Here is a 25,966-nt window from a genome sequence, read left to right as displayed (position 1 = left end):
CGTAATGATTAAAGTTACAAGAAGTCACTTTTCCATATACTTTGGTTCAAACCTGCTTTGTTGACATTGTCACATTGCGCAATATACGGTATGCGCTTCAAGTTGTTTCGTGATAGGCTACGCTTCCAAATACCTATTTCGTAAAACAGGTCAATCAGTGCTCGTTTTTACGATGAGACATCAACATCCATAAATGATGAACGGGCATGTCAAAAAAAGAAAGCCGAAAGCTGAAAACCAAAGACGGCACTAAATACATGGCCGTAACTGCCACACCCAAACTCCCAATTTGAGGGGGCCGACCTTGAAGGGAGCCCAAAATTATTTGGTAAATTGACATAAATTATAGAATCTTTTCACGTAGTTATAAAACTTTATTCAAATTTCTCCGCCCTGTGCGCGATTTATCGCGGTAACACTGCTGACAACACCTGTTATCCTACAGTCATAGTCCCGTTCACTGCGTGGAAACAGCTGGCTCAGATATGCCTATTTCTCTAAAATATGTACATTTTACTCTCGATATACTGATGATATTTTCATGTAGACCTCTCGGGACATGAAATCGCACGAAATAATCGTGGGCCCCCTCGAACAGCCCCAATTTGGGGTTTGGGTGCAGCAGTTACGGCTCTGGTAGATCATAGGCTAAATCTCCTCTGTATATTATGATCGTCCACTGCTCCATTCGCGTCGTAAAACACAATAATCAAACCCCAGCATCCACTGTGTGATTGGGGTTTTAGTTCAACAATTGTGGGCAATAATATAATCATTCTGGGCCAGCTTCAAACAATTCATTAATGAATGGGGTACTACAGAGAAGTGAAGTTTTTTAATATGCATGCTGTACAATGTACATTGTATGCCCTGTACCAAACAAACTGAATTTGCGATATCAGAATATACAATCCAGTGATACAATTGATTAATGTGACTCTTACATTATGTACAATGATTTTCAGGCCGGACGTTATAAAATGACTCCAAAGATTAATGCGCTCCACTAAATCCCTAATCCATTATGATTTGTTTCGGTGGTGCAGTATACCTTCACCAGAAGTTGCTAATAATTTGCAATTATGGCTATTTTTATCTTACAATAATACGACCTGCCGAAGCACAGTAAATCTATACATCAATTGCACTTCATTCCGAGTTTATTACACACCCCTTTCAACGGCATACGACATATGACCCTGCCGGAGTGCTTGGTTACTTCAGCATTACTGTCCAAGTGTCCAGTTATTATATACTCCAAAGTATTTTAGTTGCTGTTCATAACCAGTGGAAAAAGCCGCCGTTCGACCCTTCCGTTCTCTACTTATACATTCCGACTTCATATGTGCCACTACGTCCCATCAGAGTCGGATGAAAATGTTTATGAATATATTTTTAGCGTTTAACATAACAAATATAGCTAAACTTATATTTCTTCTAAAATTTTCTAAATAGATTTGTGGCCCACCTCAAATGATCCTGTGGCACACCCTTTGAGAACCCCTGTACTAGTGGATCTAATCCAACACCGTTAGTTCAACGAACGCATATGACAGGTTAATTTGTTTAGAAATCTCACCTTCCATTCATTTCACTTTCATAAGTTTCTAAACGCCGCATGAAACTGAAATCAAATCAAATCATGTGGGGTACAGACTTATTCATCAAATTGGGTTCGCTTGAAAGTGATCACTTCACAAGATGACATGTTGTATGTATCTCGTACAGGTAATTTCGGTCGAGTCGCGCAGTGCCTTCGATTTAGAAGAGAATAATAGGTGCAGTTATGATTCACTTACATTCGAGCATTACGGGGTAAGATTATGTATGAAATCCGATACAAGCCTTTCCATAATTCTCAATTATTCTAGAATTACTGTGGTAATTCCTTCACAAGCCTTCAAACTACAACAAATTCCCTGAATATCATTTTCAAAAGCGACGATTCCGTGACCGGATTGGGATTCTTACTTTCATGGCGCGCTGTCGGTAAGCCAAATGAGTTATAATGATTTATATCGCTGGTTCGCAAATTCCAAGAAGCCAATACGTAAAAACAGTCATCAATCCGGAAATATGCCTTAAGTTGGGTTACCATATTTTCGCTGCCTAAATTTCGGACAGTCTTTAGCGCCACCTACCTGGTTTATTGGTTGTGAATTGAGTAGAGTATACTCCATCTCGAATTTGAACTCTGGTGATTGCTAGAGTCAGTATTCACATTTGGTCCGAAACAGGCTTCTTTCCGGGTGGGATAAATTGTCTGGCCAGTCGGCCGCGTGTCTGACAGCCCTGCTATACTGTTAGGTAGGTGCAGATACGCGACAGTGTGTTGTATCTGCGACCGAAACAATCCCTTTGAACCAACTCCCATCCCCAAAAACACTAGTTGAGGCCTACCATAGGATGATCCGGGCAGCTTCTACGGTGGGCTGACTGCCTACATCTGGTTGTGAATTAATTCTGACGATAATATTGCTTCCACCATGTACAACTATGAAATGTTAACCTCTCTCAGCCCACGTGACCAAAGTTAGTGGTAGAGTTGGTGGATACGATGACATTGAAATTGCATGGAGCGTCATTTTACATCGCTAAATCATATTCATGTCACACGGATATGACTATGAGCTGATGTAAATGTAAGCACAGATATGCTGGATATGATATGTCAAAGTCCATAGTTATCCCGCAGAAAAGAGGTGCTATGCTATGCATATCCAGCAGAGTTTGGATATCATATCTAGCATTGTCTGTGGTTACCTTACAACTCTTTTCTGCAGCATTAATAAGGACTTTAACAACACTTAAAGTGAATTCGATTTGCTGCAAGTATAACTGCCATGCATAACCGGCTGAATCAGTAGATCCCTAGGGAAGTGGTTCTCAACCTTTTTTTAGACACGCCCCCCTTTTTGATAATGAAAAATTTCGCGCCCCCATTATCGTCATATCACAAAATCCAATTGGGATGCTAGCAACCCCAACAAATTGTTTGGTGGTATGGTCGGTTATGACTGTTGATGTGAGAATAAAAAAAATATGAAATTGGGTCTATATAGATAGAAACACTCGTGGATTGGAGGTAAATCGTGCGGAGCGCGAAAATTTTTTCAGGTGACCGCTTCTTCGCGCCCCCTTCAGATGTTTCACGCCCCCCAGGTTGAGAACCCCTGCCCTAGAGCATTCAAAACTGCAACTATATACTACAACTTAGGTCCAATAAGATCACACAAGATACAGTGTCATAGTCGAACTTTATATTTGTATTCACTGATGATGGATCCCTTCTGAAACGGGGAATTGGTTCGTCACTTGCATAAGTGCCTTTGATTTCCCTCAATGAATACACGGCATGTATGCTACAGCCGTTTCCTTCATAATAAAGCAGTCATGCTGTAGAAGTTTTTGTGAAGCAGCTGTTGTTTGTTCATCATGTATTTCGTACGTCAACATGTCCTGAATTAATCTTAAATCATCATCTGCCAACCTACCAACAATGCACTTTCACAATACCGCCGGTAGCAAACTACTTGATCACCTAATCAGTAAACTGCTGCTGTCGTGATCATTGAAGCATAGCCGATTAGCCAATAAAGAGCCGTGGTTATGTGATTACTAGTCTTCTCGCCGTTCCTGTGAGATTCTTTCAGGCTCATTGTAGTTTTTTTTTATCAATAATCCATAGAGTAAGACACTGTCAAAGAGCATTTTTTAAATTTTCCAAATTTCTGACAATCCGAATGTACATTGTACAATTGAGTTATCTTATTGGCAAATAAAAGAACGTCAACAGTATATCTAATGAAACCGTTTCAATGCTTTAGTCTGGAAGTTTGATCTATGCAGCCCGCGCGAGAGCGAATATTTTGTGAAGTGGCATTTCGGCGCTGGGCATTTTCACGCTCGGTGACATAGGTAACATGCGATTCCGTGAATGTGTGCGCTTCCAACATGATTCGAGGCGATAAAACCTTGAAATAAACTAACCGCAGAATGTTGGCCAAAACGTTCGAGATTGATATGTCCACTATCCAGGCGCTGAAACGACCAGCGCCGAATATTCAAGCGCCTGCAACTTGAGCCGCACGGAGCAAATAACACCCTACGATGAAAATAATGAGCCCATCGGGGAATTGGGAACTGGGAGTCGGGCTCGTCTCAATAAAGGAGAGATTCATTCAGTTTCGTATGATACGTGTAAGCGATTCTAACACATCTGGAGCAATCAGAACCTTTACCGCTTAACCGCGACTTTTGAAGCTTTATATCATCAGTCCATATCATCGTAGCAACATTGATGCCTGTCACATATTGGTTACGGTGCCGAACACTTTGGACTTCGAAACGACCAAAGCAATCACAGAAGATCGATAATAGCGCAGCTAAAAATAACTGATACAAATATTACAGCGATGGTCTTTGTGCGACATGTGGCGTATCTGAAACGGTGGAGCATTTTTTGCTTAAATGCACTCGCTATAACGTGCAGCGAAATTATTTATTGGACATGGCAGAACGGAACCACGTACCCATCGATATTGTAGCTCTACTTAGCAACCCCTACACCATTGTACCAGTCATTGAATTTGTGTTTTTAACCGAAAGACAGCTTTAATGTAGTAGTTTAATAGAGAATATTGACTAAACATATTTAGGTTTGGTGCAAAAGGCCATAGTTGCTAAGCCCCATAAGCCCCATATACATTAGGGTTGTTCAGAATTGACCGACTTTCAAAAAGTCGTGGTTTTCAGTCCGATTCCCATGCCTTATACCATAAAAACATATTCTAGCTACTTTTTTTCGTAATTCATCCCTTGCATCCGTGTGCATTTTGAGCTGGAAGAATATCACCTAAAAATCGGGGATTCCCCTAAAATCTGAGTGTCGCCATTCGGGCTAGGCTAGGGATCTTCATATATAAGCTGGGTTTATGCATCTATTGCGGTTTGGAGTGCTACATAACCTTACTATAGAAAGTATTGACGGTTCAGGACACCATTTTCATGTCCCCCACTCCCTTAGAACTCCTCAAAACTGCCTAAGACTGATAGTCATTTGGTTGGATCACATATCCTACACTCCTCAACCCTACCCGAGATTGTCCATCAATTTCCGGGATCACCATGTGCAAGAATACAGCTGTGAATGTATCATTCACTCGCAGCCACATTTTATACATCACATTGTTCGAAGGAAACGAAACAATAAGGAAAAGAAATAGATCAACTTGGCAAATACTACTTAAATCAGGTGGATGAAATGGTTGCTTTAGAGAAATCGGCATATCTGTTCCCGTGATCTCCCACGGCTTGTAAGAGGCTCGCCCGCTGTTCTTTGTCATCTGTTTTTAAAGCATCAAAGTCGGTATTCAATTTTACCAAACGCTCTGCTGCGTCTCTAACTACTTCAACACTACGGTACTCACAAATTCTTGAGCAGTCACGAAATGCGGATCAGTATGCCATTCCGAAACAGGAAGACTCAACTAATCATGTTCGGTATGTATAGCATCGAATAGAAACCATGATTCCGGTCCAATTAAATCAACCATACTCATTGATCCAGAGACAGAGTCAGAGATTAGACACAGAGGTATACCTCAGCGAAATTGTTCAAGAATTGGCATTTGCAGCAAGTTAGCAGCAATCGCTTCCTTCACTTTGTCAGGAATTTTTGGTTTAGCCGAGAACATTGTAGATACCACCGTTTCCTCGGTGAGATGCCAATTATGTTTTCACATCTTTTTATATGCCACATCAGCAACTGTGAAATCACATGATGTAAAGTTTGCCATGTCATGAAGGAATTTGAGATCATTACTCTGTGCGTCACATGCAATACCAGTTTTCAAGCTGGGACATAAAACTGGGCAATATTCATTCGTACCAAGTTTCTAATGAACTCTTCAGAGTAGCCCATTTGCTCACTCCACATGAACATTTTTCGACAGTATAGCACTTGACTCGTCCATCCAGTGCTATTAGTAGCACCAGGCTTGAGAAAACGATTATCAACATATTGGTCATCTAAAATCACCAAGGCGCCTGTTGCACAGTCTCTGTAGTCACCTCATATCAAGAATTCTTTCTGCTTTCCATTACATGGCTTAATCAGTGGAATTATTTCTTCCTTTGCTTCATCAGTTTTCATCGCCAACCCGCTGCCTTCAACAAACTGAAGTGTTTTAGAGCTTCTTAATTGATCAATATCTTTCCACTTCTTGGAAGGTATTAAAATCTGTGTTTTCAGGGCCTGTGGTCGCCGATCCAAATACACACTTCACTTCCAGATCTCCCGGATGACTAGTTCACGAATATGATGGCGACAAGCACTGTAGAAAACTTTCCTGTGTATCAATTCTTCAAGTAACATAACAGCACCTTTATTTTTTCCATTGTTTGAGGATGTTGTGTCAAGCACAAGAGCTCTGACATTTTTTGTTAAATTATAAAGTTCCAGCAGTTCAAATGACGGATCAGCCCGTAATTTCCTGTAGCACTCTCAAGAGTTTGAATGCCAAGAAGTTTGCCCTTCTCAAATGCGTTGGAACACGCAGACGATGCCAGCACTGCCAAGGCCTCAAATTGCTCTCCTAAACGGCTCCTAGTGAGCTTTCCATTCCAGTGCAATGTGATGTGCTTTGGTGGAACGTTTACTATTTTTTCAACAATAGACTCAGAAATTTTAAAACGATTTGCAATGCGTCGTCGATAGGTTCCAGATCTTGAAAGATGAAAGTCATTAGGGTCACCATCGCAAGCTTTAATCAGTGCTGCAGTTATCATGGTAGCAGCATTATCGCTGACTTTCAAGCGATCAGAAACCTGGCATATGTCTTTGTCGTTGAACAGGTTTACAGGCGCATTTAGAGTCATAAATTTAAAGGAATGACCCGATGTCGACTGCGCCACTTCGAAATCACTGCTGTGGGAAGTGTCAGCTACCTACGAAGATATAGATGAGCTCTCTGTAAATTCACCTTCGCTACTTGATGCTGGTGCACTCTCTCGCACTCATGGTCCGTCTCTTTTGTTGCATGGTTTTCACTTTCAACACTGTATCTTTGCCACCAATCGTTGCTAATCATGGACCCTTTTGATCCTGATAAAATGTTTGTATTCATGTTTCTTATCGCTGGAGAGAAGTGTACTTGCTTCAATTATCGTCATCGCGTCAGGAGCTCCTCTGTGCCCATAGCTTACTCAACTTGGCTTCAAAGTCGCTTTGTTTTCTTGATACATATTTCTGGTCTGCAGTTTCCTTTAGTGACAGCCATTTGTTTTCTGTTTTCACACTATCTCTAATCTTTCAATGGCATTGACTTGTGTGATGGTCTTTGTGGCAGCCAGGAACCAAAAACCTATTACCGTACTTCATCTCCTACGTCCTGGATGTGTAAATTTTCTGGTTCATTTTTCGCATATGAATGCTCTCTTAGGTGTAACACATACTGCATAACTTTCCTAAGAGTAAGCAGCTTCGATCCCGTAATGTTTCCTCAGATGGCACAGCTAGGAAATGCTGTGTCTGCGACCGTGATCTTCTAGTTTTCTTTGATACTATATCACTAGATGGCAATTTTCTTTTTTTTCAACATTTCGCACTAGAGCTAATCCTAGAAAAATAAATATACATCAACTCAGTCAAGTAGCAAAGAATAGTTGGAAACATTTCAGTTCTCTTAGGTCAAACACATACTGCACAACTTGAGCAAGAATAGTCGGATTAGATCCAGTTATTGATTCTGGAAGATAATGATTCCTAAATTGGAAATACTCCTACCAGTATATTGCAATCTCAGGAAATAACATAAAATTCAGAGCAACCGATTGGCTGTTTTCCACAGTCACTGTAAAAGACATTTACAAGCTTCGTTTTCTGTCCCAGTAGACAAGAAAGAGTATCAGGTCCATTAGATCGAATAATTCAATACTGCTACAATACTATAATCACTAATCTGCACTAATCCTGCGCTAGACTCGTTAACAGCATGAGCTAAAAAGCTACCTGGTAAGTCCTGCACCTCAATCGTAAACACAGTTCTTCAACAACAAAGCAGCAAAACACCTGACTAATCAATGATCCCCATTTCACTGCTGTGCCTAGCGCGTCATTAACGCTAGAACATCCGCTTCACGTCAATGAGAACACAAGTGATTGCTGTCGAGTCACTCACAACGGGGGAATCCCCAAATTTCGAAGAATTTTTTTGGTGCATGAAAAAACGGCAAAATGCACACGGATACAGGGGATGAATTACAAAAAAAAGTAGCCGGAATTTGTTTTTAAGGTATAAGGCATGGGAAACGGACTGAAAACCTAGACTTTTTGAAAGTCGATCAATTCTGAACAACTCTAATATACATACATACAATGAGCGATAGGTCTTGTGCGGTAGCTACCCAGCGATAAAATACTTTAAGAATCACTTGTGTAACCGATGCCGTTGTCAGCTCCGGATCGGCGATTGATCAGATTCCTTGCATGAAACGCTAAGTATGACAAAATGAAAAATGTTTGGCACGCCAGCTCGCAATATTTCGACATGTTACGTCATTTCGGCACACTGCTTACAACAGCTCGCCCACCCATGGTGAACATGCAGTAAGCTACAGCCTATTGGGCATTTCGATATGATCATCACCGCACTATATAGACCTACCTACCCGGGGTATCAATTACGCGGCACATGCGGCCTGCGTCGAAAGCAAGTGCAAAAACAATATTATTGAAATATTTGAAAATGTGATTCTTTTTCATGCCAGGCCTGAATCGCAACACCGTAACTCGCATTTTTACGATGGATGTGGAATGTAATTCTGCAAGGTCCCATTGAATAAGGCCTGATTGTCTAATTGGAAATACAATAAATTCCCCTTATTGATGCTGCGGCCCGGGGTGTCATCAAAACTAGGAAATTGGATTGTGAGCAAATTTCAGTTTGAGACACCTGGCCTATACCATACAAAAGCCCATATTAAATCTTATATGATGACTTCAGGTAATAATTGCCCCGAATTGAAAGAGCCAGCGAATGGGTATATTCTTAAAGGTGGTCGTCGTGACACAGTCACTTACGGTTGTGCAGAGGGATTCATGTTGACTGGCCCGTCGAAGAGAAGATGCATACCAGGCAAGAATTGGAGTGGTTATGCACCGTTATGTGTCCGTAAGTACAATTCGTATAGCGGGAATTTCATCAGCAATACCGAGTCATTTAATAACTGTAGATACACGTCATACGTCACTTGGAACACACGAGTTGCTTCCGGGAGAAGTAACAATTGCTAATCGTGTGTGGCCTACGAAATTGTTTTATAAGTTATTCTGGTGTGAACGTTTGAGCTAAGCTCGAGTGTGCCATGTCATTGGCCAATACACCGCTAACATCACTAACAACATGCACCTTTCCATTAACCCTTTGGAAATCTTGACAAAAGTTGATCGATCGATTTATTTTTCGCGCTTCGCGCAATATCCCTCCCAGTTTCAAGGCTTGCTGAGAGTGGCAAATATCGAAATTATTGAGTAGTATCGCTAGTGATAGCATCGCTATCACCATTATTAATTGTAAATGGTATGGTGATCCTTGCAACCGCCTGGAAGCATATGTATTTTATGCGGTGTCGAGGCGTGGGATTGAAGCAAAGGTTGCGCATCACGGACCTGGCGTATTCAACTATATACTGCATGTCGTTCGATAGTTACGTTCTCCGTCTTTGAATGTCGTCGTGAGTAGGCCATACTTCCTATGATTTTGGCATTTGTCGAAATTAAATAGATAGTGATGTTCAGCAGTTTCTTCCATGCCGCATATTTCACATAGTTGTGAACAGCTACAACTGATATTTATCGGAAAGTATAATTCTCTTTGCAATGTATCGCTCTTAACCGTAAAATGATAGAGTTTCCCAGCCTTCTTGCACTTTCAATCAGTACAATATTAACTAGGGATGGTATGAACGTGAGGTTCACGTTCGTGTTCTGTGTGTGAACCTCGGAAAATTTGAGGTTCGCGTTCACAACAGAACCTTGGTAGGTTCTGCACTGTGAACCTTTTTCATATATTTCAATTTTCACACTTCATTATAACATCTTTGGTTCAAATTTATTGACTTTCAACTGCGGGCCACTCTATGCATGGGGCTGGCAGCATAAACATTCAACACTGAACGAGCATGCACTTGACAATCTCAAAAATTTACTTGTATTGTTACAAAAGTTTGCTCGAAATATCCAGCCTTGCGTTTGTGCATATTTAGTGTCTCTGTGCTGTGAACTTGACCCGCAATCACATGACATCAAGAGCGAAATGTACACTGTATTTTGTCAGCAAATGATCCTTATTCAACCAATCAATGAGATTGATATCGTCTTCTGATGTAAAAATCTAGCAGGCGTACGGGGTCAATCTTGAGTACATATGTATACTGTATCATAAAAACCAAATCCGTGCGACTGGGGTGTTGGCTATACTGCTGTATAACTTGTTAATCGGTAGCAAGTACAGACACCCATTTTACACTCTGCTCAATATCCATGTGGCAATACTCAGACGCCGAATACATGGTCCGATCAGGTCGAAATTGTTGGCGAAGCGACGTAAGATACTGATTTTATGGGATCATTATATCAGTTGATTGTCCCAGATGATACATTTGACGACGTTTCAAACATCAATATGTACTTAAGTACTGAGCTATTATGTGGCCCCGAGTCGTCGCTCGGTATCGTGTACAGTAGATTAATATAGACAATCACCTAATTGAAATATGGGGTTTAAATTAGCAATATGACGTCACGTGACGTCATGAGGTTCACGTTCGTGTTCACACAGAACCTTTCAAAAAGGTTCACGTTCACACGAACCTGAACCTTTCAGAGGTTCACACCATCCCTATTAACCGCATTTGAAACATGAGCACGCCTTGCTGTGCGCGATCCACATCCATCTCAACGCCCAAGATATTAATAGTTTTCGGATTCAATAGATAAGAGTTCAATCCTGATTAGACCTCTAGCCGTAGCGGAAGCTTTATACTTAATATCAAATTTTCCTCGTGCTCAAAACATTGGTTCTCTCATAATGTACTTTAGGGAATGGTCGTAATATATTTTTGTCCTTGATTTTTGCGGAATATACACAGAATAATGATATGCAATACACGATAAGTGTATTGTACCATGAGTGCATGATGTTCACATGTCGCTGGAAAAGGAGAGTGCATATATAGCCTTGTAACGCTTTCTAATCCTAAACCCCGCTCCATGCTATCCCGGTAATGCTGAGCTCCAAGCAGTCTGAGTCGATGTATCTACTCAAATGCAGTTTTATGTTCAGACACAGACCTCCAATGACATATTTACTGTTGTTTGAAATTGATTTATTTACTGCTGACGCAGTGATGAAATACACCAATCGTCCAAAGATATCTCGTCAATATTATCTCTTGTGCGGACCAGTTTTGGCGTACGTCGTATGTCGTACGTAGGGTTGCATTTAAAATAAACCATGTCATAAAACATTTTGTTTAAAATATGCTTCAAAAAATGTTTTAAACAAAGTCCTTTAAAAAATGTGTTTTTTTAAGTTATAAAATTATGCCATAACTGTGTAAATACTTTCAAAAAACATGTTGTATGATCCTACCGACAATTACCACCCGATTTAGCCGACGTATATCGATGTGGGATGGTTGGAACCCTCAAAATAATCGGTTCAACATAGCACAGATATTTCGTCAAAGGAGCTATATTTACCCTATATTTTCGAATGTCAATGTCAATCCATTATGACGTCACAATTAAATATTCCTCACGTCATGGCTTAAAAAAAGCAAAAAAAGACAACAAAAAGCATGTTTTAAATTAGGGCCTTGTTTTAAATATGTTTCTTTTTAATTGATTTTTGTTTTGAATGCAACCCTAGTCGTACGTCATGTCGACGTGGCTAACATTCCGATCACTTTTAGTGAGCGGGGTAACTGTATTGGATTCATTGTACAAATAAGCAGCTCTGGCTGTCTCTATTAGGTCAGCTAATATCATATTTCTATGCTCTAGACCAGTGAAATCCAATTTTTATGCATGGTGATCTGATATTCATAAAAAGTCATGTTGCAATAGTTGCGGGAGATAACATCTCGAGGTTTGTGTCTCTAAGCTAGCGATGCTTGAATGACCAAAACAATGGTGAAGAAACTGTTATTCCCTGCTTTTAAAGTGTGGCCCGTAACAGAACTCGCGAAAGTCTGAAGCATGTCAAAATATGTATGTATCTATGCATATATGTTTCCTACGCAATGGATTCGAGCTATTCGTGATATTTGATCGATTTTTCTCCATTAAATTTCAAGCATTATTTCTAAAAAATTGTCATACATTCAACGTCTTCCTATAATTGTGGCTTCGGAGGGCACCTCGCTCATACTACACTCTCTGTTTTTATTAGTTTCATCACTCAAATATATCCTTCGAAAGTTAATGGTTTTTGTGAGTGAACTCGTCAATGCAATAGGAAATAGTTTTAAAAGTTTACTTATTTGTAGGCTGAGGACAAACTATGTAATGCATAGTGCCAAACTACCAAGAATTTCATAATTTCAATGAGTGGTCAATTGTTGTTTAATTAAGCGTTTAGCACATGCGGACTGCGTGGACAAGTATACGGCCCGAAATTGATTCCCAGAGTAATTGAAGGAGCGAACGCAGAAGAAGGCACATGGCCATGGCAAGCGCTCTTTTTCCGTAACACAGACGACTCAGTTAGCCAGGTATGAAACATTCATCAAATTAGTTTCGAACATATGTATTAACATGCAGTATTGACTAACAGATCTTTACATTCAGTCAGAAATTGACTAGTATATTCATATTGAAATGAACCCGAATATGTTCGGCTGACACTCGTCAGGGGTAATCGTCAGCAACTATTAGAGAATACGAAAGAACATTATATATCACAATCGTCTCACAAAATATGACGTCACCAGCATGAAATGTCGAATACGAGAGCGTCCAATGTAATAATTTTATATGATACACGAACTCTTTTTGTTGACACAGCCTTGGTTGGTATATTTTGATAAAAATCGACTCCAAGGCACACAAATGAAAGTGTGAACGACCTTTTCCGAGTTTGCGAAATCTATCGTCTCGATAATTTTTCGCGCAGGAGGGATTATCCAAAAAGTGTTTGCCAATTGCAGTATTTATGGTCTTCGATTGTTCCGCATCAATCTTGAGCGGGCGAGTTAAGGGCAGAGGTGGTCAGTAACGAAGTACTTCTACTTTTTCGAAGTACTCATGTAGTTTTCCTCTACTTCTGGTACTTACTCAAGTAGATCTTCTTTTCGCTACTTCTACTTCTTAATATTTTGTGAGCTACTTACTTACTTTTCGCTATTTTCAGTTTGTCAAGTAGAAGTAGATTAATCCCCCATAAGAAAGATCGCCTAGGGAATTTCGGGGTTGTTTTCACGCCGTACAAACATTTAATTTTCATAAAAGTCATGTAATACCCAGAATTTTCGTTGCCCTTTGCGCACAGTAGATATGGAGTGACAAATATGTTTTATCGAAAGTATCGCTGAATATAATTTAGATACCGGGTTGCGTTGTTCCGTTCACACCGCATTGTTGCCTATATCAAATACTTCATCACAATAAGTATGGCCCCCCATACCGTTTGAAACTACCGTGTCGCAATCTAGCAATTACCTATTATACCTATCGGCTCATGACGTGTCCTAATCTGGAAAAGTGGACTTTAACGTTTTCTAACGTTAAACCTGTTTTAGCAGACGATGGTTGAAACTTTCAGGACAAAAGACATGAACTATATTTTCCGCTTTTTAGAAGTAGTATTTGTATTTTTTCTTTCTATTACAAGTATTATACGTTGAGATCTAATTATAGTTTCAGTTATTTTGTCTGGAGAACATACCTGTGAAAGTATAAAAGCAAGTGTCGTAATGCCTTATATTTTCCCAAAATAAAGCAATCGCTATATGACATTTTTACGATCTGCCATATTTTAAATACCGTAAACTAATCACGCAAAGTGTTAAAGCCGTATCCGACACAACTTCTCCGTATTGCTCTTCGACTAAACTAGGGTCCTTATAATATGGGCGGGGCGCCATGCCGTGATATTCTCCAAAACGGGGTGTTCGAGTAAACAACGGATGGGTATAGCATTTCCAAATCACTAATATTATTTACATCCCATGATGTGGACGACTGCTTAGTGCTTATTTTGTCAAAAATTGACACCTTCTGGGATGCATCAATATGAATCAAGCGTTCAACACCTTCCGTATAGCTTTATTTGCAGCTTTTAGCAGTCCATGCGAACGAATTACGATCGTTTTCAAAACTACTTAGTTACTTGAGTAGATTTGAAGTCAGTCAATTCTACTTCTCCTTCAAGTAGCTTTAGGTTGCTCATGAAAGAAGTACTTCTACTCGTACTTGAGTAGATTTTTGTCGTCGCTACTTCTACTTTTACTTGAGTAGCTTTCTTGACTACTTTGACCACCTCTGGTTAAGGGTGAGCTTTTTCACCGAGCGTGTTCTAATGAATCTAGGGACATGCTGATTCATGCGTTCCTGTAGGCGCTTTGACGTTCTTCCCACGAAGCTACAATCACAGCGGCACTTAAATTCGTAAATTACATTGCTCTGTTAAATCGCGGGAAGCACGTCTTTACGTGTTGCAGGGAGCAGTTGCGTAGTCGTGAAAATCACGTCGGTCTTCGCTGTGTCGTAACACTTACTGACTGCTGAAATCAATTGCTGTTCAATGCGAAAAAACGATACCTTGAATTAGCCCCATTTCCACCCGCTTTGAAAAATAATTGATTTCTGCGGTCAGTAAGTGTTACGACACAGTCAAAACCAATTTGACTTTTACAACTACACAGCTGCTCCCTTCAACACGCAAAGACGTTCTCCCTGCACTTCAACAAAGTAATGTAGTGTACGAATATAAGTGCCACTGTGATTGTGGCTACGTGGGAAGAACGTCAAAACGTCTGCAGGAACGCATAAACCAATATGTCCCCTGATTCATCAGAACACGTGCATCACGCACAGTGAAAAGCTCACTCACAACTCATCCGCTTAAGATTGATGCTGATCGATCAAAGGCCATTAATTCTGCCATCGGCAAACATATGTTAGATAATCCGATTTGTGCGAATAATTATCGAGACGACCGATTTCGAATCGTTGGGCAAGACCGTTCACAATTCCATTTGTGTGCCTTGGAGTCGACTTGTAATAAAATACACCAACCAAAACTCAGTCAACAAAAGGAGTTCATGTACCACCTAAAAATAGTACATTGAACGCTCTCTCATTCGGGAAATTTCATGCTGGTGACGTGATATTTTGTGATAAGATTGTTGATATACAATGTTCTTTCAAATTCTCTACTAGTTGCTGAGGATTACCCCTGACGAGTGTCAGCCGAAAATATTCGGATTCATTTCAATATGAATATACAATTCAATTGTATATTGAAGTTCTGTACCTCCAAGAAGCTCTTCATGTTGATTTGGACTACTTTTCGGGATAGTCAAGTAGATTTATTCTACGTTCAGTACTTACTGAAGTTGAAATGTTTTAAGACTACTTCCACTTCCACCCGAAGAATATTTGTGATAAACTACTTGCTTTTGCAATTTGGATTTTGAAAAGTAGAAAGTATTATTGCGTGGCATAGCCCCTAAAGCACGGTGACTGAATATATTTTCGAAGATCCTACGAACGAGTAATGTCATTATAGACATTTTGCGTCAGCCGAGAAAAGACATCTTGCAATTTCGCATGTAGCCACCTCCGACTAGCTGTTGAAAGTATGCAACCACCGTCTCCCCAACCAGACATAGATATTTACTGACTTTCATTAATTCTCAGACCTTTCATTTCGTCATCCACTTGAAGTAGTTTTGACATGTCTTAGAATTTTCTACTTCTACTTGTAATTGAGTAGAAATGGAAGGCGTTACTGGTGCTACTTGAGTATCAACACCGATCACTTCGACCAACTATGTTTCATAGTAAAATATTACGGCAAATCAGAAACCGCTAGAAATGGTAAGTTTTTTGTATTTAGAAATAGTGTTTATTCATGTGAAACACAAACAAAAAGCCTCGAAACCATTTAAAAATATCACCAGGAATTACCCAATGCCTATGTCTTGGTCTGTTCCAACATAGGAAACATCGTATTTGGTGTGGGCCACAGAATGTCTTATGTCGAGACGGTTTGACTGTCCTAGAACCGAGGGATATTTATTTCTATTGTGAAGTAATACGCACTTCGAGTTTCATGTTGACCTGATAGTAAGCAGTGTTCACTTATTATCAGGTTCTCTATAATAGACAATGCAAAAGAAGCCCTTTCTCTCATGACAATAAACCCAGAGAAAAACAGTTCAAAAGTAGTTTTCCTCGATTCTAATAAAATGTGACAGTATATGGAAACTGGAAAAAAGAATTAGCATGATAACAACCGGCGGAGATGAAGGATGATGAATGTTTTCAAGTTAGGATGATAAGCACTTTGTTCTTTGAAAAACCAGACATCTTCTGTCATTTAATATTTCAAAACTAGCTTAAAGGGCCACATATTTGGATCATGTGTTGGAACGAAAAATTCTCTTCTGCATAATATACCAACAATATAACGTTTATTGGTTGCAAACTTTTACGCTTTACGAAGGAGCAGTGTGCTGTCACAAATGCATTGACCGATTAAGTCTGTAGAACAGATTCATAAAAATAGAAAACGTAGAGAACTAAATTGAGAACGGAGCTACTAATCACAATCTTTAAACGAAAAGTGATGTATAAAGATGAAAACTGCTACTGACTAAAAATGATTGCGTTCACATATAATTTTTTGGGTCTAAAAGAGGTCCTGATTGATAGAAGATGGAGAATAACTTGATTCAAGTTTACCGAAAACTCAGATGTTCTGTTCTACAACAACCCAGGTTTCGTCGTGACGGATCATTTCAATAACAATGTTTGATCTGTTGCTGTTGTACGATCACCGTAATGCAGTGGTTCCAAACCTTTTTCCACCAACGTTACGCTTACCATATTTTGGAAATCTAAAAAGAGGACACCTTTTCAGAAATTTGCAACTTGCAAAACCGGAGGAGAATTCTCAAAAACCGGTGAATTTTTCCCACTTAGCGAGCGGTTGACTTGAAAAAAAAAGGTCATCTTTTCCGCTCAGAGCTCAAAATACCGTTTTTTCTCTCCACATTATCAGGTGGATGACTAAAAAAAAAGGTCACCGTTTTACACTCCGAAATACCCGCCGGAGCGTCACTTCTGTGCTAATTTGCGGCATATCACTCGCAATTTGCTCTAAATCTGACCTAAATTGTCAAAAAAGAGGACAAAATCTCATAAAAGAGGACAAAATCTCAAAAAAGAGGACAAAAGGTTGTCCTCCGAGGACACTTTCAAAAAAGTCAAAAAAGAGGACAAATCCTCTTAAAAGAGGACGTATGGTAAGCCTAACCAACGTACCATTTCTAGGCTTTATGCGGTGCTCGCGTACCGCCTACAAAAGTTACGCGCGCCGATGGCGGTCAAAAATTGCTGACGAAGGCAGCAAAACAGAAAATATACAACCCAAGCGCAGTATTGGATTTCTATAGTGGATCCATTCGGAATTCTTGTGGTCAAATATATTGAAACGGAATTTGGTTAGGTATCCCAATGCTTTAAGACTAGATCTTTTCTCCGTAGGCCGCCAGTGGTTGGATTGTCCGTACCCACGACGACGACGACCTTATCACGACGACGATGGCACCAAGAAACTTAAAACTAAACCAACATGAACTAATAACTCCCTTCGGTTGAATAAAAAACAGACCAGCTGCCGTAATGTCACTAACAAAAGCCGAAATTTGATTAATTTATAAAAATGGAAAAGTCTCTCCTGCCGCTGTCTTCCTTGAGAACATGATGTATGTTTGGTGAACTGCTGTAACCAACAAATACCACAATGACATTCTGAAAGCAACGGCGCATATACTGCACGTAGCTTGGGTAATTGTTGGCAATTCCCTGTCATGTCTGACGTTGATCCCACTTCACCATGTACAGAAGCCATCCACCATCAATTATGAGGGTCCAACATGGTTGGTTAGTCAGATCAAGTGGTTCAGTTAAGGCCTACAAGGTTGTTTTCGAAAATTCTGCCTTGGTAGCCTTGCTCACATTCTGATCTTTGTTGCCGGACAGGGACAGCGGGAAAGGAGTGAACTCATACTGTAAGCTTGTCACAACATCCATATCCTGCTGGGTGAAAATGATCAGTCGGTTAAACAACTTCAATGAGTCAATGTCAATGTTTTACTCGTAAACCTTAGGACATTTTTTTCGCGATGACAGGGCTTTCACCCAGGGTCGTAACCAACTCATAAGGCTCCGAGTCACAAGTCAATCTCAATTTTATAGTTTTGACTCGAGTTAAGTCGAGTCATTTTCAATTCACCGCCGAATCAACTCCGAGTCCGAGTCAGCGAGCAGGGGTTCCAGTACGAGTCATGGTAATATAGCTCGAGTCCGAGTCCAAGTCATTGTGTTGACTGCTCAGTTTCCAGTTAAAGCCATGTTAAATCCCCTTTTATAACTGTTTGGTGTTATCGAATGGTTCGCATTTATATTATACTAGTTTTCTTCACTTTTAGCAGTTTCTGGTCGCATTTTCAAGTACAAGTACTATTAGACGAAATCCCAATAGTGTGGTTACTTTACTGTTCTTCGAAATTACCATGAAATGTCGGCCTTGGTCGTCTGAGTCTCGAGTCATGCGCACTCGAGTCCAAGTCGAGTCATAACGCAGATCCGTATTTCGAGAAAATGACTCGAGTCAAGTCGAGTCATGAATAAATCGTGACTCGAGTCTTTACAACCCTGCTTTCACCTTTGACATGACAACCATGGTCGACGTCACTGACTTTTCAACCAGGTTGATCTGCATAGCCAACGGCCATTCTAACTTCAGCTGCTCCCTCAGTATTTCGACTACGTCATCACCAATGTTCCCTCTAATTATTCAAGAGTCTGCGCAAATACGCCAACTCACTGCGCAGGCCCTCGGACAACAGTGCGCAACCACCCTCCAATAGGGTGATAAAACTAACTACTGGGGGGCTTCGCCCCCCAGACCCCCCTACGGCTCTAGGCTTCTTCCGGTAGCCTACTTATCATGAGCAATGGGTGCCCATTTGGTAGTAGCGTTCCTAAACGCGCGAAGCGCGAAAAAAATCTATAATTCATGATTGCATCGGCCAATATGATCGGGAATTGCATATATATTGCTATCAATTTTTATCATCTCCCTGCTCACATAATCAGATTTACCGGTAGAGCTGATCCAGTGAGGTGTTTGGAATAGATAGGCCCTCTGAATAATAATAAAACATCTTCGGGCGTACCCGTTCTTATAATGACTTCGTTACATGATGCGATTTCGTGACCCCCTATCTGCTATGTCAAAAGATATTGAAATCACCAAAATGTACTAAAGTAAAAGACGTACACGATTTGAAATTGGTATTTCGTGGAAAATAATGTTCCCTCGATATGGCATTTGTCTTGTTGTGGGACTCGCGGATCGCGAGGACAGGAACATTCGGCGCCAGCCATTTAGGCGCCCATGGACATGGACAATTACACATATATTAGTATATATCGAAGTTTTCGGTCAGCACCGGGGCAGTCTTTTTCGCCCAAGATTTTCTCGCTGCTGATCGTTCTGGCGCACTTCTTGTATTCGCATGTTACATAGCCTTTAACTTTATATGTCTTGGCGCGTCATGGTGCGGTAATGGCCGACGCCCAACTGCCCATTTCTATAAATCATGCCTAATTTTTGTTGGGAAAGGATACCCAATAATCAGATATCTTACAATAATAAAACGCGCGTAGCGCGAAAAAAATTTCCTGAAAGTTTTTAAAAAATACACCATGATTTATGTTAATTCTTGAAATAATTTTGGACCCCCTTCGAGCTCGGCCCTTCCAATTGGGGGGTTTGGGGTGCGAAAGTAACGGTCCTGAGTATATCTTACGCAATGTTCATGCCACGCGGAGAAGACTATCATTCGTTAGTTTCTCGCAGATTAACTTCGAGCTAGCCCGTTGTTATTTATAACTTGAACCATGTTATTTCGCCATTCCCAGAAAATAATGCGCCATTGAAATGATATTAGAATCGCTCACGTGTTCGAGGCCATACTAAAAAAATATCTTCCGTGAGGCGCAAGTGATTGTGAACTCTCATGTCTTCACGGAGCACAAAAGTTAGCTTTGCGGGGCGCACTTGTACCTCGGTTTCAGACTTCAGTGATAACACTATTTGGCCCTGGCAATGATTCATCTTAATTTTCACGAATCTGCGCGCCTGCGTGGTCCATTGGACAACAGTGCGCAACAACTATAAAAAAAAAACATTATTTCTGATTTTTTGTGCGCAGCGTAGATTTTCTGTGCGCAGAGACCGTTTCAGCACTGCGCATTTGCGCACGTGCGCAGCTTAGAGGGAACATTGGTCATCACCCGTACTTGCGAATCCAGTTGAGAAATACACGAGAAACCCCTTTTATCCATCGTTGACGAATGGCTTCATTTCTTCAAACCATTTCAGGACAAGTTCAATGGCCTCTGTATCTCGCTTAAAATATGTATTGGCAAGGGCTCTGTGAATGGGTACATGTCTCATGACGTCCTCCTCCATTCGCCGGTTGACATCTGACAGATGACTGAGAGTGAGCACCAAACATCTGCGGGTAGAAAAGCTGTTGCTCTTTCTTCCTCTGCTGGGTTCACCAACGTGGTTCCCGTGGGCGGCAGATGTTCTAATGCAGTAGTTCTCAAACTGGGGGGGGGTCGTGGAAGCATCTGAGAGGAGGCGCGAAGCCACCTGAGAGAAATGATTTTCTTGAACTAGGAATGAGTTTAAGTTGTGCTGAAACCTCCAAGTTTCAACAATGGAAATAATCCTAATTAGGCCTTTCGATTTGAAATGTCATGATTCCACCACCATCCACACTCTGATGCTAGATTTGAGTGATACCGAACTTTGCATTAATCAGAAGATGTCCCTGAATGAAGTGTAACTGGGTAATGCGTGTAGCTGCCATTGGTTTTTGATTTAGGTTGTGGTCAGGTCCGTTCAAGCTAAGCTCAAGTGGGGTAATAGAAGGGATTAGGCACAAAAATCGCTAAAATATCTATGTGCTACATGTTATGATTGTACATGGTTATGTTTAATAAATTAATTGAAGTATTCAACTGCAACTACATATTTGAGAAGTGTCTCAACACCATAATGCCTCCCGTGCCACCAAACAATGAATTGGGGTTGCAAACATTGTGGTTGCTCTTTTTAACATTTTTCGATATTACGATAAGAGGGGGCGAAATTTTTGTATCAAGCGGCGTGGCTAAAAAAATTTTAGAATCACTGATGATGGCCTGCAGGTGTGAAGCATCTTGGTAACAATGCAGGACAGATTTCCACTGTGGTCTGCGAGTCACTCGGTTCTGATAAAAATCTTAGGCATATCTACCATGTAGTGGTATTCCAACCCGAGTGCAGATATTCTTTCTCTTTTTGCGAATCGATTCTTCAAACTTCTTCAAATCTTCGCTCAAATACTCGCACTACTGGGTCACAGTGTCTGGCTCCCACTTCCCCTCCAGTCACCTTTTCCATGAAGGACTTGATGTCACCACGCTTATCCTCAGTTAAGGCAATTTCATGTTATGTTGATAGGTAGCGGCATCGACGAGGAGGTGAGCACGGATTACCTAATCAAAACATCCTACATCCATGGTGTGACTGGTTGTTGTGCTTCCAGCATAAATCAACTGGATCACATCTAGTAACCCAGAAAATTCCATGTTGTCACCAAATGATCAAAGATAAGATTTCAATGGATGAAAACTTTTAAAAAAATGACTATTTCACTCAACCTTGGAATGACTCGTAAATTTGTATGCTTCATTATATACAGGGTTGCCATACCGTCCTTATTTCTAAGATTTGTCCTTATTTTGAAGGGCCACGTCTTAGAAAACTCAACTGTCCTTATTTCTAAGAAATGGCCTTATTTTCAACTTGCGTCCTTATTTTGTTTTATTTTCAACCACCACAGAACTTCGATTGATTTCCTCTGGTATCTGTGTTACATAATATTCTAAAATTATTCTCTTGCGTCGAGATTTTATGACATCATGAATGAAAGGAACTCTCGTGACGTAGACACCACATGATTTGACTTATAAGTGGTGAGATAGCAAGGGCAGTGAGTTATGGTATAACAGTTTCTGCTGTACCAAGCTACCGCCTAGTCTACAGCAGAATAAGCTGGGGGGGAAGGCATCATTTATTGCGTACTGAAAAAAGATGCAGTGCAGTCGACTCATCGGTTAAAAAGTAGTAAAGCTATAAATCATTGATTAATTTAACTAAATTATATTGCACTTGCGCATATAGTTTTAGCTACTAATAAGGCTTAATCTAAACGTTTTTTTCGTGACGATTATGAGAGAGAATTCAAACGTAGGGCCTATCTAACGAAGCTTGAAGGGCGAGTGTTTCGCACATTGCAATATCTGCAATTGTGACATTAACCTGGAGGCCATAGGAAAGACCGACATTTCAACTCACATTGATACCCCAAAACATAAGAAGTGTGTCATAATGATTAATTTGAGCCAGTCGATGAATAATTATTTCACCAGTCGATCAGCACCAACGACCACACACAGACTGCAAGACAGCTGCAGCAGAGGGTACCTGGGCATTCCATACTGTAAGACAACAGCAATCATTCATCACCAACGATTGCACATCGCAATTGTTCAAAACAATATTCCCTGATTACAACATCGCAAATAAGTTTTCTTCGGCCAGAACCAAGACTTCAAGCATTGTTACTGGAGCTCTTGCCCCGTACGCTCAAAAATGATTTTGTCCAACTTAGTGTACGGCTTTTTTCCCCTTTTCCATATTGGCTGACGCCTCTAATCACAGCGAATCACACGAAAGCTACCCCAACGTGCTGTGCACACTCTTTAAGAGTGGTGCAGAAGGTTTTGAGGTCATCAGGGTCTCCTTCATTAACTGGAAGGAACTCGATCTGTGTGCGCTGTTTTGCATCATTCCCATTAATTCTCTTCATCCAGCCATTCCAGTAAGAATGTTGAAACTCAGGATCGTTGGCTCTAATAACCCAAACCACTGCTCACAGTGTGTTACCTGAATAGATGAGCGGCTGATCCAAACTGATCCATATGCCAAGGATCAGAAATTATGGTGAAACAGCAACGAACTATTCAGTAACAATCGTCACTGAAGTCACACAAGTCCGTGCTGGGTTCATAGCCGCTTTTTTACTTCGGTACAATTGCGTCCATCTAAAATAGAACGGAATGATACAAAAAATACCGTTTTAGACCTTGCTGCATGGCTTAGTACTGTATTTGAGTAATTACTGAACTGGTTTTAAGCCTATGTATGTGTATTTTACCCAGTATTACAGTATACAGAATCTGTTGAATCGTTCGGTATCGAATTACTGAACGGTGTACGTATGACGGTATAACTATGCCATCGGTGCCATTACTTTGAAATATATTTCCACAAAACAGTCTGTAGTAAAATGTAAATTTTACCAATCAATTGAGAATCATAAAAAACCATTATTAAACCCATCCTTAGTTACTTATAGCCGATAAAGATATTTTTTTCAATTTTTTTATTTTATTTTATTTTTTTCAAATTTGTCAGATTTAACAGCTTTGTTTTTCTGGGTTTCCCACAGGAGTTGAACTTCAACATTTTAACACATGTTATAACAGACCTTGACAGACATATTGGTGAAGAAATTGTTTGGTAACAATACAGTTCACGGATTTGTGAATTATTTTATAAAACGCCCTTACTATTCTAATTGAGCGAAGATAGAGAACCACTGGAGTCAAGTTCACCGAAAACTCACCCATTCTGTACTACAACAACCAAGATTTCATGATAGATGATTTCAATAACAATATTTGATCTGTTGGTATGGTATGTGAAAAGTAATGTCACTAACGAAAGTCGAAATTTGAATATTTATGAAAATGAAAATAAAAATCGTACGGAAAAAATCTGACGTTATAGAGAAATTCTGAGCACAGAATCTAATTCAACAGCCTAAAATTAGCCTGATTCACTTATTAATTTTTTTTCGAAATTTCTAGGCGATTGGTATTTATCTACCAGATGGCCATGACGACTTCGCTGGAATGTGGCCGTATGCTATATATGCAATCGAAATGCAGCTTTACTACGAAATCGGTGTAATATATGGTTAGAGTTGCACGTTAAAAGCGTGTACTACGGCGAGAAAGGTTGTCGAGTCCTAAATTTCATGCTATTGTCGGGCTACACTTTACTGCAGGGTCATTGCTCTGCGTGCGTATTTCTGCTTCGCACCTTTCTGAATAGAAGACTCTCGAATCGCGCAATCTTTTTCATTTCAAAAAATTTAATCGACTTTCGAAATATATATTTTAAAATTAGAATGGTTCGTAAGAGAGTGTAAATGGCAGAAAAACATATTGTCCGTACTTCGTTGTCAATTTAATATATTTTTTAACAATACATGTCAAGTGATAACACGTATACACGAATATACTCTTTACTTATATCAAGAGAAAGCCGATAAAATGATGATGAGAAGAACTTTATATAGTGTTCTCCATAAAAATATAGATAACACTGATCTACAAGATTTTGCGCCAGGACTTCTTTACGTCAAATATAGCTAATTTTGGGAAGCTGAATATGAATCTGACGCTATTTTTGCTCTATCACATCACGTTTTTGAGATTTTGTATATGTGGAATATTTCTACTTTTTCGAGGTCCTCCAGTAGATTTTAGCTACTTGCAGTACTGACTGAAGTGGTGTTGTTTTACATTTACTTCAACCATCCACCCGAACAGTATTATGGATGAAATAAGTACGTTTGCAATTTGGTTTTTGTAAAGTAGAAGGTAGTTCAGGGATAATATTGCACTAGCATCATGTGTTAAATTGTCATAAACGCTTGAAATAGCCTTTGAATCACGGTAACCGAATATATTTTCTCGAAGATTCTACTCTTGGGCGGTGTCATTATAGTCATTTTGCGTTAGCTGTGACGATGCATCTTGCTATTTCATATGTAGCTAACTCCGACTAACTGCTGAAAGTATGCGACCAGCCTCCCCCGACCCAAAATACTTATTACTTATACGTTATGTGACAGCTTTTAATTCATATATACATAATATTCACGTTTAAAGGGAAATATACGCTGTGTTATAATGGTCCTATTACGTTTTATACCTGACTATTAGCTATTATGTAGATACATGCTAAATCGCATGGAGAAGTGCTCCCCAGGGAAACTATCTATTAAGCTCACCACCAGTAGAACATAAAACGAGTTTTCGAGTGTTCGTCCACGCGCCTGACGCTAGTTCGATAGTCCATAGTTTTCGAACACTACCTTGACCAGCGTAGACATAACTAATATCCGTTACTTTGGAATTGATACGTAGAATTTAACAATAACTATACATACAACCAATCTACAATTATCTATAGCGACGGGCAATAATTATCTGACGGTTAATTTGACGGGTATCAGAAACGCGCCTGACGCGAGATGATGCAGTCAACGGATATCTTTGTTGTGGATTTTGACGCCGCCTACCGCGTAGGTTTTGAACACCTTATAGATATAACCAAGATCACATGCAGATAGCCTATGTATTGACTTGTCAGAACTATAGCTGTTCACCGAAGTAAATGCCAATGCCAATGCTAGAACGACATACATTGCGCGTTACATGAGACCGTGGACAGACGCGCGCGTACCACGATTGCCA

General features: G+C 40.1%; 1 protein-coding gene across 6 annotated transcripts in view; it reads left to right on the top strand.

The window, feature by feature from the left end:
* LOC145442780 (uncharacterized) overlaps positions 1–25,966 on the top strand; it is a 290,597-nt gene that overhangs the window by 197,644 nt on the left and 66,987 nt on the right. For 5 of the 6 annotated variants that reach the window (XM_080320766.1, XM_080320768.1, XM_080320767.1 and 2 more), the window contains 5 exons: positions 1,729–1,815; positions 1,872–1,989; positions 4,039–4,200; positions 9,006–9,173; positions 12,638–12,777. In XM_080320766.1, coding sequence (XP_080176892.1) covers positions 1,729–1,815; positions 1,872–1,989; positions 4,039–4,200; positions 9,006–9,173; positions 12,638–12,777 — 675 coding nt within the window. The remainder of the gene's footprint in view (positions 1–1,728; positions 1,816–1,871; positions 1,990–4,038; positions 4,201–9,005; positions 9,174–12,637; positions 12,778–25,966) is intronic. The other variant, XM_080320765.1, reaches the window with a different exon arrangement.

Source organism: Botryllus schlosseri, chromosome 7, assembly GCF_051294905.1.
Source record: "Botryllus schlosseri isolate E-star chromosome 7, Bs_hap1, whole genome shotgun sequence".
Taxonomy (NCBI): domain Eukaryota; kingdom Metazoa; phylum Chordata; class Ascidiacea; order Stolidobranchia; family Styelidae; genus Botryllus; species Botryllus schlosseri.
Note: the sequence above shows the minus strand (reverse complement) of the source record. Positions and strands in the feature narration are given on the sequence as shown.